The following is a 16,579-nucleotide window of genomic DNA, read 5'->3' on the forward strand; positions in this document are numbered from 1 at the left end:
TCTTTGCTATCGTTTCCTTCATTTCTTTTTCATTTATTTCTGATCTGATCCTTATGATTTCTTTCCTTCTGCTAACTTTGGGATTTTTTTCTTGTTTTTCTTTCTCTAATTGCTTTAGGTGTAAGGTTAGGTTGTTTATTTGAGATTTTGTTGTTTCTTGAGGTAGGATTGTATTGCTATAAGCTTTCCTCTTAGAACTGATTTTGCTGCATTCCACAGGTTTTGGGTCATCATGTTTTCATTGTCATTTTTTTCTTGGTATTTTTTGATTTCCTCTTTGATTTCTTCAGTGATCTCTTGGTTATTTAGTAGTGTATTGTTTAGCCTCCATGTGTTTTTAGTTTTTACATTTTTTTTTCCTGTAATTGATATCTAGTCTCATAGTGTTGTGGTCAGAAAAGATACTTGATACGTTTTCAATTTTCTTAAATTTACCAAGGCTTGATTTGTGACCCAAGATATGATCTATCTTGGAGAATTTTCCATTAGCACTTGAGAAGAAAGTGTATTTTGTTTTTTTTGTATGGAATGTACTATTATTATCAATTAAGTCTATCTTGTCTAAGTGTCATTTAAAGCTTGTGTTTCCTTAGTTATTTTCATTTTGGATGATCTGTCCATTGGTGGATGTGGGGTGTTAAAGTTCCCTACCATGATTGTGTTAGTGTTGATTTCCCCTTTTATGGCTGTTAGTATTTGCCTTATGTATTGTGGTGCTCCTGTGTTGGATGCATAAATATTTACAATTGTTATATCTTCTTCTTGGATTGATCCCTTGATCACTATGTAGTGTCCTTCTTTGTCTCTTGTAATAGTCTTTATTTTAAAGTCTATTTTGCCTGATATGCATATTGTTACTCCAGTTTTTTGTTTTTTTTTTTTAAATTTATTTATTTATTTATTTATGACTGTATTGGGTCTTCATTTCTGTGCGAGGGCTTTCTCTAGCTGTGGCAAGCGGGGACCACTCTTCATCACAGTGCGCGGGCCTCTCACCATCGTGGCCTCTCTTGTTGCGGAGCACAGGCTCCAGACGCGCAGGCTCAGTAATTGTGGCTCACGGGCCCAGTTGCTCCGTGGCATGTGGGATCCTCCCAGACCAGGGCTCGAACCCGTGTCCCCTGCATTAGCAGGCAGATTCTCAACCACTGCGCCACCAGGGAAGCCCCTCCAGCTTTCTTTTGATCTCCATTTGCATGGAATATCTTTTTCCATCCCCTCACTTTCAGTCTGTATGTGTCCCTAGGTCTGAAGTGGGTCTCTTGTAGACAACATATAGACGGGTCTTGTTTTTGTGTCCATTCAGCCAGTCTATGTCTTTTGGTTGGGGCATTTAATCCATTTGCATTTAAGGCAATTATTGATATGTATGTTCTTATTACCATTTTCTTAATTGTTTTGGGTTTGTTATTTTAGGTCTGTTCCTTCTCTTTTGTTTTCTGCCTAGAGAAGTTCCTTTAGCATTTGTTGAAATGCTTGTTTGTTGGTGCTGAATTCTCTTAACTTTTTTGTGTCTGTAAAGGTTTTTATTTCTTTGTCAAATCTGAATGAGATCTTTGCTGTGTAGAGTGATCTTCGTTGTAGATTTTTCCCTTTTATCACTTTAAATATGTCCTGCCACTCCCTTCTGGCTTGCAGAGTTTCTGCTGAAAGATCAGCTGTTAACCTTATGGTCCCACCTCAGAGGCTCAGGCCTGACACCACGCCAGAGCACCAAGACCCTTTCAGCCACATGGCTAATGCTTTCATTGATTTTTGCTGAACTCTTGCATCATCAGCTAACCTACGCTTGTAATTCCATCATGATTTAGCAGTATCAGACTCAGTTTTGACATAATTGACTCTTGAGGCCACCATGAGAGGCTGAAGTCTTCTACTATTGTATTGCTTCTATTTCTCCCTTAAGCTCTGTCAATGTTTGCTTTGTATATTTAGGTGCTTTAATGTTAGGTGTATATGTATATATGTATATATATGTATATGTAATTATATGTGTTATATCTTCCGGTTGAACTATTTTATCATTATGTCTCTTGTGACAGTTTTTGGCTTAAAGTCTCTTTTGCTTGACTTTCCTCTCTTTTGTTTACTATTTGCATGGAATCTCTCTCTGCACCTCTTCACTTTCAGCCTATGTGTGTCATGAAATCTAAAGTATATAGTTGGGTCTTGTTTTTTAATCCATTCAGGCACTCAATGTTTTTTGATTGGAAAGTTTAGTACATTTACATTAAAATCATTATTGAAAGGTCAGGACTTCCTGTTGCCCATTATGTTAATTGTTTTCTGTCATTTTGTAGTTCTCTTGTTCTTCTCTTCTGTTGCTGTCTTTGTGAAGTGACTCTTTTCTCCTTACCTTGTGTCTGTACTATACTTTAATTGTGGTTACCTGGGAACTTGCATCAAACATTTGATAGTTATAGCAGTCTATAACTGAAGTTAAGTACAATTAAGGTAACAACTTTAATAGAACACAGAAACTCTACATTTTACTATTCCCCCACACTTTATGTAATTGCTGTCAGATTTTATTTCTTTACATATTGTATTTCCATCAGCAAATTGCTGTGGTTATAGTTATTCTTACTATGTTTGACTTTTGATTTGTAAACTAGGGTTAAAAGCAAGTTATGTGCCATGATTACAGTATTTCAATATTCTGTATTTCTCTTCATATTTATCTTTACCAATGAAAGGCAGGTCTAGTTGTGGTGAAACCCTTCAGTTTTTGTTTGTTTGTTTGTTTGTTTTTAATATTTAAAAATCTCTCCTTCATTCTTAAAGGACAGTTTGCCAGGTAAAGTGTTGATAATTGGCAGGTTTTGTTCTCTAAATACTTTGGATATGTTATCCTGCTCTCTTCTGGCCTGCAAGGTTTCTGCTGAGAAATCTGCTATTAGTCTTATAAGGGCTCCCTTGTATGTGACAAGTCACTTTTCTCTTGATGGTTTCAAAATTATCTTTGTTTTTGAATTTTGATATTTTAATTATAGTGTGTCTTGGCATAGACCTCTATGGATTCTACCTATTTATGAACTTTTGGGCTTCATGAATCAAGATGTCCTTTCGTCTCCCTAGACTTGGGAAGTTCTCAGTCATTATTTCTTTAAATAAGCTTTCTGCCCTTTTCTCTTTGTCTTTTCCTACTGGGACTTTCATAATGCATGTATAATTTTGCTGTATGGTTTCCCATATATCAGGTATGTATAATTTACTCTTTTTTTCTTTTTGTTCCTGTAATCAGATAATTTGAAATAATCTGTCTTCAAGTTTGCTGATTCTTTGTTTTGCATGATACAGTTTGCTTGAAGTGCACTATTGAATTATTCAGTTCATTTGTTGTATTCTTGAGTTCCAGAATTTTGTCTGGTCTCTTTTTGTGTTTTCTATTTTTTAAATAAACTTCTCATTTTGTTCATGTACTATGTTCCTGATGGTGTTTAGTTGTCTGTTTGTGTTCAGTTGTCTGTTTGTATTCTCTTGTAGTCACTGAGTTCAAAACAATTTTCTTGAATTTTTTGCCAAGCAATTCATAAATCTTCATTTCTTCAGGGTAGGTTACTGGAGATTTATTGGTTTCCTTAAGTGGTATCATATTTTCCAGATTCTTCGTGATATGTGTAAGCTTGCATTGGTGAATGTGCGTTTGAAAGAGCAGACACTGCTTCCAGACTTTACAGACTGTTTTTGACAAATAAAGATCATTTCTGCCAGGTCCCTGAACTGGTAGGACAGCCTCTGGTCTAGCAAAGCTGGAGTCAGGTTATGTGGCTGCTGCTGGGTGGTTTTTGTGTCTGGTCAGTGGACCTGTTGGCAGGGACATGGATGGTGTGACTTCCTCTGGGTGCCTAGGTGGGCAGGATTGCCTCCCTACTGTGGTAGAGTGGAGCTGAACCTATGTCACAGGGCTGCATTAGACTCTGCACTCACTCTCATGTCCATAGTTGGCAATCCTGTTGCCAGGGATGCCAAATGGTGTGGCTCCTTCTGGATCTCTGGGCAGACAGGACTTCCTCTAGGACCATGGTGGTGCAGGGTTGGAGCCACATCGTGAAGCAGCTTCGGGGTTCACAGTTGTGTCTGAACAACAACATGGCAGGCATGTTGCTGAGGGCACACTGTTTCTGTGGGAGAATGAGGGTTGGAGAACCTCCTTTTCTGTCATCTCATTGACATCGGTTATGAATATAGAATTAGCACAATGGTAGAATTAAAATCAATTAATATCACCCCTGAGCATTTTCTGTGACTCATGTCTCAGAAGAAACACCTCTTGTAGGAACTGTTTGGCAAACTCTGTCTGTACACTTCCACTCAGAACTCACTCTCTACCAGGTTCATTGACAAATCCTAAGTTTTCAAGAGAAATGTCTAGGACCATCCCTTCTTCCTCCTGTGACTCTCTGAGCTTACTTAACGTAACAGACTCATCTTTTTCCTCATTTAGGTCACCTAAGAATTTCTTGGAATTTTTTGCCATCAAAAATTGTCAGAAAAATAAAATTTGGTACCATAAAAGTGGATTAGTTATAATGTCTATATTTCTTCTCTTGAGCCATCATCCATCTACAGTTGGCATGCCCTCATGGATCCAGACTTTATGATTTCCTCTACCCCAAGTCACTTGAGGATTGGCTCGTGGGGGATAAAACTGATCAGACTATGAACCCCACAAGTCTCAGGAAAGCTTTATAACTTTGTCTGGATGATAGGTCTCTGCTCTCTCATAGCCATTTCACTCTGGTTTGTTCTGTTCTTCATATCTCTATACTCAAGTTTGAGTGCCCACATATTATGCATTATTTCCTTGGGCTCTGGAAGTCCCAGGCTCCTAAAAGAGAAATTTACTTCTCCAACAAATGCTAAAATATATGTTCCTGGTATTCAGCCATTCCTGATGATCTGTCTTGGGCCCTGTAGTTTCCTGGCCCCTAGATAAAGAATTCACATTTCTAACCAATCTCAAAGTATTTGTTGCTGGGATTCAGTCATTCCTAACTGACCCTGCAAATACTTCTGGGTTTCTCTTCAGAAACTTGCTCATGAAAATGCAACCCTGACACTGTCAAATTCTCTCTCCATGTCCCACTCCTGGAAAAGAAAAGCTTTCACACCGTTGCCTATTACATATTGTTTCCAATTGTCAAGCCAAGATCATGAACACTCACTGGCTTTGTTTGTTTCTTTTAGGACTTGTGCGTCTGGTTGGAGGGGATGGACCCTGCTCAGGGCGAGTAGAAGTGCTTTCTGGAGAAGACTGGACCCCAGTGTCTGATGGGAACTTTACATTCCCCACGGCCCAGGTCATCTGTGCAGAGATGGGATGTGGCAAGGCTGTGTCTGTCCTGGGACACGTGCCCTTCAGAGCATTAAATGGTCGGGTCTGGGCTGAAGAGTTCAGGTGTGAGGGGGAGGAGCCTGAGCTCTGGTCCTGCCCCAGAGTGCCCTGTCCAGGGGGCACTTGTCACCACAGTGGAGCTGTTCAAGTTGTCTGCTCAGGTGAGATGCAGATCAGGACATGAACCTCCCTGCATACTCCGTTCAGGTCAGAAAAACATGAGATTTTGCTAAAATTCTGTCTTTTCCAACCAGCATACACAGAAGTCCGGCTCATGAAAAATGGCACCTCTCAGTGTGAGGGGCAAGTGGAAATGAATATTTCTGGAAGATGGAGAGCGCTCTGTGCTTCCCACTGGACTAGGGCCAATGCCAATGTTGTCTGTCGTCAGCTCGGCTGTGGAGTTGCCATCTCCATCCCAAAAGGAGCAGAAGGAGGTGATCAAATCTGGGAAGCCCGATTTCACTGCTTGGGGGCTGAGCCTTTCTTGTGGAATTGCCCTGTGACTGCCCTGGGTGTTCCTGACTGTACCCATGGAAACACGGCCTCTGTGATCTGCTCAGGTAAGAGAGAGGGAAGGGCTAACTGGTACTCAGGATGCTCCTTGAGTGAAACGTCCCCAAGAGCAGAGACTGAGGGAAAATTGACCTCAAAAGTTAGATATTGCGTGGTGAAATATGGTTTTTGTCATTGTTCATTTTGCAGAGCAGGGCAAGAAGCATTAAGGGGAATAATATTTTTTATAATAAACATAGGTATTTGAGTATAATCATAGAGAACAATGTATAAGCAGTAAGTATATACCTCAGTCAGCGTTTTTCCCCACTGAACCATGTGAGAATTACTATACCCATCAGATTCCTTTACTAGGTATCTCAGCATGTATTTCTTAAGTGCAAAGACATTCATTCAAATGCAGGAAATTTTAATTTCACACAATATTATTAACTGTTTATTTGAAATACATCAGAACCTGAAGTTGTTTGCTTTTTATTTGGTTTTGTTATAGTAGAAAAGTTTAATTACAAATTCAATATTTTTAATAAATCAGGATTTTTCAGATTTTCTATTTGTTCTTGTGTCACTTCAACTGGTGCTTTTCAAAGAATTTCTCCACTTTAGCTAAATGTTTAAAAGTCTTGGCAAAGGGGGAGTGACACCAGCATCATGGTGGTGTAAGATGTCCCTCCTTTTTGTCTCTCTTTTTAACAACTAATGATCAAAAGTGCCTCTGTGAAAGTTGTGGGATCCTATATCCTATACCAAGGGACCAGGAAGATGATCACCCACCTGGGCATCCAGTAATAGGCAGATAGACATTGGTACAGACTGCGAACCCAACAGGAGCTAGTGAACCTGTCCCAGCCCCCTGAGCCATGGTCAAGGAAAACCTGGAGAAAGTTGGCAAGTGCTGATTTGGTCAGACACTTACGAAAATTGTTAGAAGTCCAGGATTCCTGAGAGGAGATTTCAGTACTCTGTTGGAGCCAAAAAAAAAAAAAAAAAGTTTGAATGATTGGAGAGGATTAAAGAATTTTGTTAGTGCTGCCCCTCACCCCAAGGTGACACAGCATAAAACTGAACTAGCCAGTGGTGCGTCTCCCATGGGGGAAAAGGAGAGCAGTGAGCTAGTGTCCACTCAGTACTGCTGGAGAAGCCAGTTTCTCTCCAGCAGCACCCAGAGTTCTGGGGCCAGACCTCCATGACTGCGGGGAGAGAGGAGATATGAAAGATCATTAAGAAAGTCAAAGGGCATAAAAGGGATGCAATTCCTGCTGACTGTGCTCAGGGCTTCAGCAGGAAGCCCATTCATAATCCTCTGGGAGAATGTCACCCAAAGATCTCCCTCCCTGGGCCTGTGGGCACCTCCAATTCCCTGAGTACTAAACTCACACTTACTGCCACTCTCCTGACAGCTGCTTTTGTGTGTTCCCAAGTGTGGAGGTGAAAGCAAACTCCAGTAAATGGAGTGATCTCAAAAAAACAGACCAGGGTCTGTGGGCAAGGAGGTAACCACAGACTTGAGCTGTAGCACAACATGCTGCAAAACAGAACAGTGGTTTCCAGCAGCCTGGTGAGTTGTAAGAACCAGAGGAGACATAAAAGCTTAAGATTTCTGCTGCAAGAAGGAGCAAGAAATGTGGAGCAAGTGAGTCTATACAAGGTCAGAGAAGAGTATATACCACCTGAATGTAATTAGTAAAGATTTGATGGGGTGTCTGCTACATCTAAAGCAAAAGCAGCAATGCAAAATTGCGAGGAACTTGAAGAATCAAGGAAAGTAGTCATCACCAAAGTGTCAAAATAACCTTCCAAAACTGACAAAGACACATGTTGATGACATGGAGTTTTGTGATCTAGCTTATAAAGGATCCAACATAGCTCTTCTGAGGAAACTGAATGAGATACAAGAAAACACAGAAAGACAATTCGATGAAATCAGGAAAACAATAGATGAACAAAATGAGAAATTTAACAAAGAGAAGTTATAAAAAGAACCAAACAGAAGTTCTGCTGCTGAAGAATTTAATAAATGAAATGAAAAAAAATACAATAGAGAGCATCTCTAACAGAGTAGATCAAATTCAAGATAGATTCAGTGACTACTGGATCCAATCTTTGAAATAATCAGTCAGTGGAGAACCAAAGGAATAAGTAAAAAGGAACAAAGATATCCTATGTGATCTATGGGTCTCCAACTAACACACAAATATTAGAGTAATTAGGGTTCTATGAGAAGAGAGGGAGATGCTGAGAGAAAGTATATTTAAATGAATAATAGCTGTGAACTTTTCAAACTTGGGGAGAGGCTTGAAAATTCACATTGATGAAGCTAATAGATCACCTTATTATCTGGATGCAAAAAGACCTTCTCCCAGAAACACTATAATTAAACTGTAAAAAGCAAAGACAAAGAAAGAATCATAAAAGTAGCAGAAAAAATACTGAATAAAGTGGAATAACTAAATGATTATAATGTGCTGTTTAAAATTTGAAACTCTACTGGTAACATCCAGGACCAGCTTGTTCACATTGTTTAGGGTTGCAGATTGATGACTTACATATGGTTTGTCCATGTATGCAGATTGTCTTTCTAATGATCAATGAGGCGTAAACCAAATATAAGTGATATTTCTTTACTAGCAAAAACTAGGGAAAAATTGGAAAAATTCCATTTATTATAGTATCAAGACTGTTAACTATGTAGGAAGAAACTAAACAAAATATTTAAAGGCCTTTACATTGAAAGTCACAGAACATCTAAAAAAAAAAAAAAAAAAAAAATATATATATACACCATGTTAATGGATTAGAAAACTCAATAGAGTTGTCAATTCTCTTCACTTGATCAACACAATCAATATAATCCTAATCAAAATCTCAGCAATATTTTTATACAACTTTCTAAGCCAATTATAAATTATATATTTAAATGGAAAGGAAATGGAATGGACAAAACAATTTTGAAAAAGAAGGACAAAGATGTAAGTAACCTAACTTCAAGTTCCCTACAAAGTATCCAAAGCAACGTGGACATTGAATAAGGATAGATTAATAGATCAATGGAACGTAATAAAGTTCAGTAATAGATCCAAACCCATGTATAATAAGTTGATTTTCTGCAAAGGCATAAAGATATTTCAAAGGGGAAAATATAATCTCTTCAAAAAATGATTGGTTAACTGAATATCTGCATGGGAAAAAAGTGAACCACAATCCTTACTTCACACCATAAGCCCCATTCCCCCCAACCTCACCCTGCAGAAAACCCCTCAATCCATCAAAATATCTCAAATAAATGATCAGTCTCATGTAAAATTTAATTATAAAACTTGAAGAAGAAAACTAAGAAAAATTATCATGACCCTGGAGTAGGCAAACATTTCCTAAGGCACATAAGGCATTAACCATTAAAAAAATGAGAAGTGATTTTCATCAAAATTAAAACATTTGCTTTTTGAAAGAAAACATTAAGCAAATGAAAAGGTACTCAACTGATAGGGAGAAACTAATCGCAATACGTTTATCTAACAAAGGACTTGTATCCAGAATAAGAGAAGAATTTATAACAGAAAAATAAGAAAAGAAATACCCAGTTTAAACATGGGCAAAAGATTAAGAAAGACAGTTCCCCAAACATGATATACAAATGGCCAATAAGTAAATGAAAAGATACTCAATATCATTAGTTATTAAGGAAATTCAAATTAAAGTATAGGAGATATAAATTCACAAGCTAGAATGGCTAGAGTTAAAGAGACTGACAATTCCAAGTTTGGGGAAGGATATTGATTCACTAGAACCCTCATACACTGCTGATAATAATGTGAAAGAAGACAACTCTTCCGGAAAAATCAAGTTTTTAAAGGTAGGCATACACTTACCATGTCACCCAAAATTTCTGTTACACAAGAGGAATGAAAAGATTTGTCCACAAAAACTTTAGGCAAGCAAAGTCATAGCATCTTTATTTAAAAGAGCAAAAAGTTATAAACCACTCCAATTTTCTTTAGCAAAAGAATGGAAAACAAATTATGGCATATTCATAAACTGTAAACCTTTAACAATAGAAAGAATAAACTACTCATAAATCCAACTACACAGATAAATCTCAAAGCATGCTGAGTGAAAGAAGCCATGTAAAAAAGGATTATATTTTATATGATTTTATTAAATTCTAGAAAAACACAACTAATCTATTGTTATAGAAGACAGATCCTGGGTCTGGGTTAGTGGGGCTTTTATTGGTTGCAAAAAGCATATAGGAACTTTTGGGGTAATTTATATATTCTGAATTTTAATTGTGGTAGTGGATACACTGGCACAGACAATTGTCAAAACTTATGAAAACATATTCAAAATAAGTGTATTTTATTGCATGAAAATTATACCTCACTACAGATGGTTTACTATTTGTCTTTTGTTTTTAGCTTAATTCTACTTCAGTAAAACACCATATTTTTAATGATTTTAACCCTTTGAAAAATTTTGGATCACATTTTTGTATAACATGATCAGCCTTGGTAAAAGACCCATCAGCCCTCGGAATAAGGTGTGTTCTGTGGTTTTGAGATGCATGTTTGTTAAGCGATACCATTCAAATATTCAAAATATTTACTGACTGGTTTTGCTGGTTTGCTCTATCAGTTACTGAGGCTGATAGAAGGTGGTTTCTGGTTACTGCTGCTGCATAACAAATTATTTCAAAATCTAGTCACTTAGAGCAACCTTTTTAGTTTGCATAACACAGATGACTGCGTGTTTTTTCTCCAGCTCCCAATCACATTTTCCTCACTTGCTTTAAGTCCTCATTGACTGCATTGCCCAAGCCCGTTAGGCTTCTGCTAATAAGCTCCTCCACCCCTTTTAGCTTCTGCCTCTTACTTTGTTCCAAAAGCAATGTCACATGTTTTAGGTGGCATCCCAAATTTGAGCCATTATGGATACAGATGCTATGTTATATGCATATACAAGTCCTTTTGAAGACAAACACTTCATTTGTCTTCAGTAAATACTTAGTAATATGGTGAGTATAAGTGTTTGGTTACTATTGCTGCAGAACAAAATTTCCCTTAAAACTCCTTTTTATTTTTGCCCGTGATTTGCTGGAATTTGGGAAGTGCTCAGATTGGCAGTTCTGTCTTGGGGTCTCATCAGGTTGCAGTCAGATATCAGCTTGGGCTGAAGTCATCTGAGGATCCAACTGAGTTGGGGATCCAGGATGGTTCATGAACAAGCCTGGCAAGGTGGAAGTTCAGCTGGGTTGAACTGAGTGACCAGAGACCTGCACATGACAGTCTCTGCAGGACGAGAGTCTCAAGAGGGTAGACTTGCCTATGATTTCACAGGAGGCCGCAAGACTTTTCAGACCTAGTGCTGAAAGTCAAGCAGTGCTACCTTTACTTCCTTCTCTTGCTTTCTTGGAACTCACAAAGGTCAGCAGATATTCAAAGGAAGGAGGCATAGACCTCACTTCTCAGTGGAGGTAACGTCAAAGATTCTGTGGATATGTTGAAAAACCACCAACCCTACCAACCTTCTGATCATTACTGTTTCTGCAGGAAACCAGACCCAGGTGCTGCCCCAGTGCAACGACTCCGTGCCTGAACCAGCAGGCTCTGAAGCCCCAGAGGAGAGCGCTGCTGCCAACTGCTCAGGTGAGGGGTCCCACTAGACCAGAAGACCCTTCTCAGTCCCTGTGTCAATGCCCCATTGTCCCATTCCTCTCTCCTCAGACAGCAGACAGCTCCGCCTGGTGGCCGGGGGCGGTCGCTGCGCCGGGAGAGTGGAGATCTTTCACCAGGGCTCCTGGGGCACCGTCTGTGATGACGGCTGGGACCTGAACGATGCCCACGTGGTGTGCAGGCAGCTGGGCTGTGGAGAAGCCCTCAACGCCACGGTGTCGGCTCGCTTCGGGGCGGGATCAGGGCCCATCTGGCTGGACGACCTGAACTGCACAGGAAAGGAGTCCCACGTGTGGAGGTGCCCTTCCCAGGGCTGGGGGCGGCACGACTGCAGACACAAGGAGGATGCGGGGGTCATCTGCTCAGGTCTGCGCTGCACATTGTCCCCAGGCTGGAGGAGGGGTGGGGACCCTGGAGGACGGGGGTCTGAGCACTGAGGAAGAGTTCCTGAAAGGGCCAGAGCAGGAATTTCCTCCCACGGAGCCTGTCCTTCCAGCAGATGTGAAGAAGAGGTTCTTTCACTTCCTCCTGCAGCTGCTGAGGTTCTGGTCCTTTCTTCTCAGCAATAGCTCCTGGCAGAGCTGTTTCTTACAGTTTCCACTTGAAAGCAGGGCTCACTCTTCCGTTACCTTTGGTAGTAAAATCTCGAGATCCTGTTGCTATTGTAATGAAACCACATATTGAGTAGTTACAAAAACACGAATTTATTATTTTACAATTCTGTATGTTAGAAGTCTGACAAGGGTCTCAGAGGGCTAACATCCAGGTGTCCACAGGGCTGCATTCTTCCTGGAGGCTCTGGGGAGGATTCCTTTTCCCCAGCCTTTTCTAATTTCTAAAGGTGGCCTGCGTTCCTTGGCTTGGAGCTCCCTTATTCTTCAGACAACATTCCCTCTTCTGACCATTCTTCCATGTCTCATCTCCTTCTAACCAGTCAGGAAGAGTATTCCAGTTTTACGGATAGTGGGTCTTAGGATGTGATTAGATTGGATTTACTTTGTTAATTCATAATATTGCAGGTTAATCTCACCATCCCAAGGTCCTAGTCTTAATAATTTCTATAAAGTCCCTTTTGAAATATAAGGTATTCACAGGTTTCAGAGATTAGGATGTGGACGTCTCTGGGGTCCATTATTCTGTCTGTCACTTCCATGTCCCTTTCACATACTGTCTTAGAGGTTTTTTCAGGAAGCAGGATTCAGCTCCCCCCTGCTGCAGGTGCCCAGGTTGGTCTTCCTCTCTGTTCATATCCACTACATCATTGTGGTAGAAATAGAAAGACAGACACAAATAGACAAAAAAGGAGAAAGATTTCAGTCTTGTCACCTGGTGGGTATTTCCTCAGCTGGGTCAGGGATGACTGTTCACTACTTCTGGGAAGAGAGGAAAACCCAGAGCACTGAGTGGGGTGCTTACTGTGTCCTGTTTCCTCCCTTTCAATTTTAGAGTTCCTGGCCCTCAGGATGGTGAGCGAGGACCAGGAGTGTGCTGGGTGGCTGGAAGTTTTCTACAACGGGACCTGGGGCAGTGTCTGCCGCAGCCCCATGAGAGACATCACCTTGTCCATCATCTGCAGTCAGCTTGGCTGTGGGGACAGTGGAACTCTCAACTCTTCTGTTCCTCTTAGGGAAGGTTCTAGACCCCGGTGGGTAGATGAAATCTACTGTCGGAAAACTGATACCTCTCTCTGGCAATGTCCTTCTGACCCTTGGAAATACAGTTCATGCTTTGCAAAGGAGGAAGCCTATATCTCGTGTGCAGGTGACTTACTGTCTGTTTCTGTGTGTCTGTGCCAACCTTGTAGGTCGTTGTTAGTGAGATTTTGTACTTTCAGATCTAAGTGATGAGTTTAAACTGAGTCTACAAAATGAATTTTGGATCAAGATGATTTAATCCACATGTTCCAATATTGTTTCAAAGGAAAAAGTAAAGAAATCTGGGCTGACAGCAGTTTATGTAAAAAATACCACGGAGATTAGGTGCATGTGTTCCAAGTGCAAAAACAACTGGAAACCATGTCACAGGGAGTCTATAATCAGGCTAATTAGCAGAAATGCCAGAGTAGATGCAGCCTAATTGTTGACCTCAGACTTTGAAGGACTTTCCCGTGGAAGAGGGAGGAGATTCACCAGAGCTGCTCCTGGGGGCAGGACACTGATGATGGATGGAGATTTCAGGGAGGCAGGTTTGGGTTCACCCTCAGTACAAGCAGTGTAGGGGAATCTCACCCCTGTGATGACACCCCAGGGAAAGAACAATACTACCAGGTCAAAGAACACTGGAGGCACAAAGGATGGCCAGCCCTCCTTCCCTTATGTCTCCTTTTGCCTGTCTCTGTGTCTCTTCCCTGAATCAGCCACATTTGCTACTGCTGGACTTGTAGCATGCTTGGCACTAGGGAAATTGTGTCCTTTCCACTGGTTTGTTTTATGCCTAGAGAAAGACCAGTTCCTTTCTCTTTCATCTACATTACAAAGACATTACTTACTTACTGTAAACAGAGAAGACATATAAAATGTAAAAAGATAAATGAATCACATCCCATGGCCTCTTGTCCACTCATATCCTCCTGATGTAAACAAGATTAATGGACTGATATATGCTATTTTTCACATTCCTCCATTATCATATTTATATCCAAACACATATACCCATAAAAGAGTTTATGTTGATGGTGTATTGTTATTTATTTTTACAAGATTGGGATTCTATCATACACATTATCATTAAATTTGCTTTTTATCACTTAATAATATATCATGGATATTCCTTCAGGTAGCTCTAACTCTTTTGTAAAACAATGGCATAATATTTCATTAATGAGAGGTTGGTACTCCAGTTCATATTACCATTTGCCTGTTTACTGGTAGGTCAATTGTTTTAAATTTTTTTCCCCTCGACAAACAATTTTGTGGTAAGCATTTTGTACATGTATCTCTATATATTGCTGAGTTTATTACTTAGGATTACTCCCAATGTTGATATTATTAGATAAAAGGGTGTATATATATATATATATATATATATCTCACACACATATACATTTGTATGTACATAGATAATCACACACAAATTTTAATAGATATTGTCAAATTACTTTCTAGGACTAATTATTTCCAATTGTCTTCATATCTAGATAGAAAATGCCGGGATTTTTCAATAACTTGACTATTAAACTAAAGCCAAATCATAGAGAAATTCCAAGACCAATAAACTGTAAGAGCTCACAAGTCTCATCCTAAAACATTTGAAGTCTGAAATAAGGATGACAGTCGCTTTACTCCTGGTTCCTTTCAACTTCCTTCCTTCCCTCCATCCTTTCCTTACTTCCTTCTTTTGCAGTTTCACAGGATCTTCCCTTCATTCACCCTTTTTTTTTTTTCATTCCCCTTTGTTTCCCCCCCACTATTTCATACACACACACACACACACGCGCGCATGCACACACCATTCTGGTATACCCCGGATGATGTGCTAGGAGTTGCCTGAAGTCCACAGCCGAGGGGGAGTGTGACAATAGATATTGCAAAGGCAGAAGCTCACTCCCTTCCTTGCCTCTCTCCACATCTTTTTCTGGTTCCTGTGGAAGGTTGAAGGGATATTAAACAATAAGACCTTATTTTGATGATAACTTTCTATGATCAAACACAATGGATTGAGAAGTAGTGAGTTCTCCAATCCTGAACATAAGCAACCATACAAAAGAGTTCCTTACATCATTTTTAGTGATGTCTTACTACTTAGGGTAGGAGGTTTGATAGTATAATACAGAAAGGATATACCAATTCTGATATTTTATGACAAATACTGTGTATATGTCTGTTTTCTTGCATTGTTTTGAATTTATGTTTTCTTTTTTTAAACATCTTTATTGGAGTATAATTGCTTTACAATGGTGTGTTAGTTTCTGCTTTATAATAAAGCAAATCAGCTATACATATACATATATCCCCATATCCCCTCCCTCTTGTGTCTCCCTCCCACCCTCCCTATCTCACCCCTCTAGGTGGTCACAGAGCACCGAGCTGATCTCCCTGTGCTATGCGGCTGCTTCCTATTAGCTATCTATTTTACATTTGGTAGTGTGTATATGTCCATGCCACTCTCTCACTTCGTCCCAGCATACCCTTCCCCCTCCCCGTGTCCTCAAGTCCATTCTCTACGTCTGTGTCTTTATTTCTGTCCTGTACCTAGGTTCTTCAGAACCATTTCTTTTTTTTTCTTCTTTTTTTTAGATTCCATATATATGTGTTAGCATACGGTATTTGTTTTTCTCTTTCTGACTTATTTTACTCTGTATGACAGTCTCTAGATCCATCTACCTCACTATAAATAACTCAATTTCACTTCTTTTTTTTGGCTGAGTAATATTCCATTGTATATATGTGCCACATCTTCTTTATCCATTCATCTGTCAATGGACACTTAGGTTGCTTCCATGTCCTGGCTATTGTAAATAGAGCTGCAATGAACACTGTGGTACATGACTCTTTTTGAATTATGGTTTTCTCAGGGTATATGCCCAGTAATGGGATTGTTGGGTCATATGGTAATTCTATTTTTAGTTTTCTAAGGAACCTCCATACTGTTCTCCATAGTGGCTGTATCAATTTACATTCCCACCAACAGTGCAAGAGTGTTCCCTTTTCTCCACACCCTCTCCAGCATTTATTGTTTCTAGATTTTTTGATGATGGCCATTCTGACCAGTGTGAGATGATATGTCATTGTAGTTTTGATCTGCATTTCTCTAATGATTAATGATGTGGAGCATTCTTTCATGTGTTTGTTGGCAATCTGTATATCTTCTTTGGAGAAATGTCTGTTTAGGTCTTCTGCCCATTTTTGGACTGGGTTGTCTGTTTTTTTGATATTGAGCTGCATGAGCTGCTTGTAAATTTTGGAGATTAATCCTTTGTCAGTTGCTTTACTTGCAAATATTTTCTCCCATTCTGAGGGTTGTCTTTTGGTCTTGTTTGTGGTTTCCTTTGCTGTGCAAAAGCTTTTAAGTTTCATTAGGTCCCATTTGTTTATTTTTGCTTTTATTTCCATTTCTC

The 16,579-nt window shown here is 39.7% G+C and overlaps 1 protein-coding gene across 1 annotated transcript in view; it reads left to right on the forward strand.

Moving 5' to 3' along the window:
• LOC118902003 (antigen WC1.1-like) overlaps positions 1-16,579 on the forward strand; it is a 48,709-nt gene that overhangs the window by 11,394 nt on the left and 20,736 nt on the right. The window contains exons 2-6 of the mRNA XM_036865867.1: positions 5,191-5,499; positions 5,593-5,901; positions 11,401-11,496; positions 11,575-11,889; positions 12,970-13,284. Of these exons, the coding sequence (XP_036721762.1) occupies positions 5,191-5,499; positions 5,593-5,901; positions 11,401-11,496; positions 11,575-11,889; positions 12,970-13,284 (1,344 nt within the window). The remainder of the gene's footprint in view (positions 1-5,190; positions 5,500-5,592; positions 5,902-11,400; positions 11,497-11,574; positions 11,890-12,969; positions 13,285-16,579) is intronic.

Source organism: Balaenoptera musculus, chromosome 10 (assembly GCF_009873245.2).
Source record: "Balaenoptera musculus isolate JJ_BM4_2016_0621 chromosome 10, mBalMus1.pri.v3, whole genome shotgun sequence".
NCBI lineage: Eukaryota > Metazoa > Chordata > Mammalia > Artiodactyla > Balaenopteridae > Balaenoptera > Balaenoptera musculus.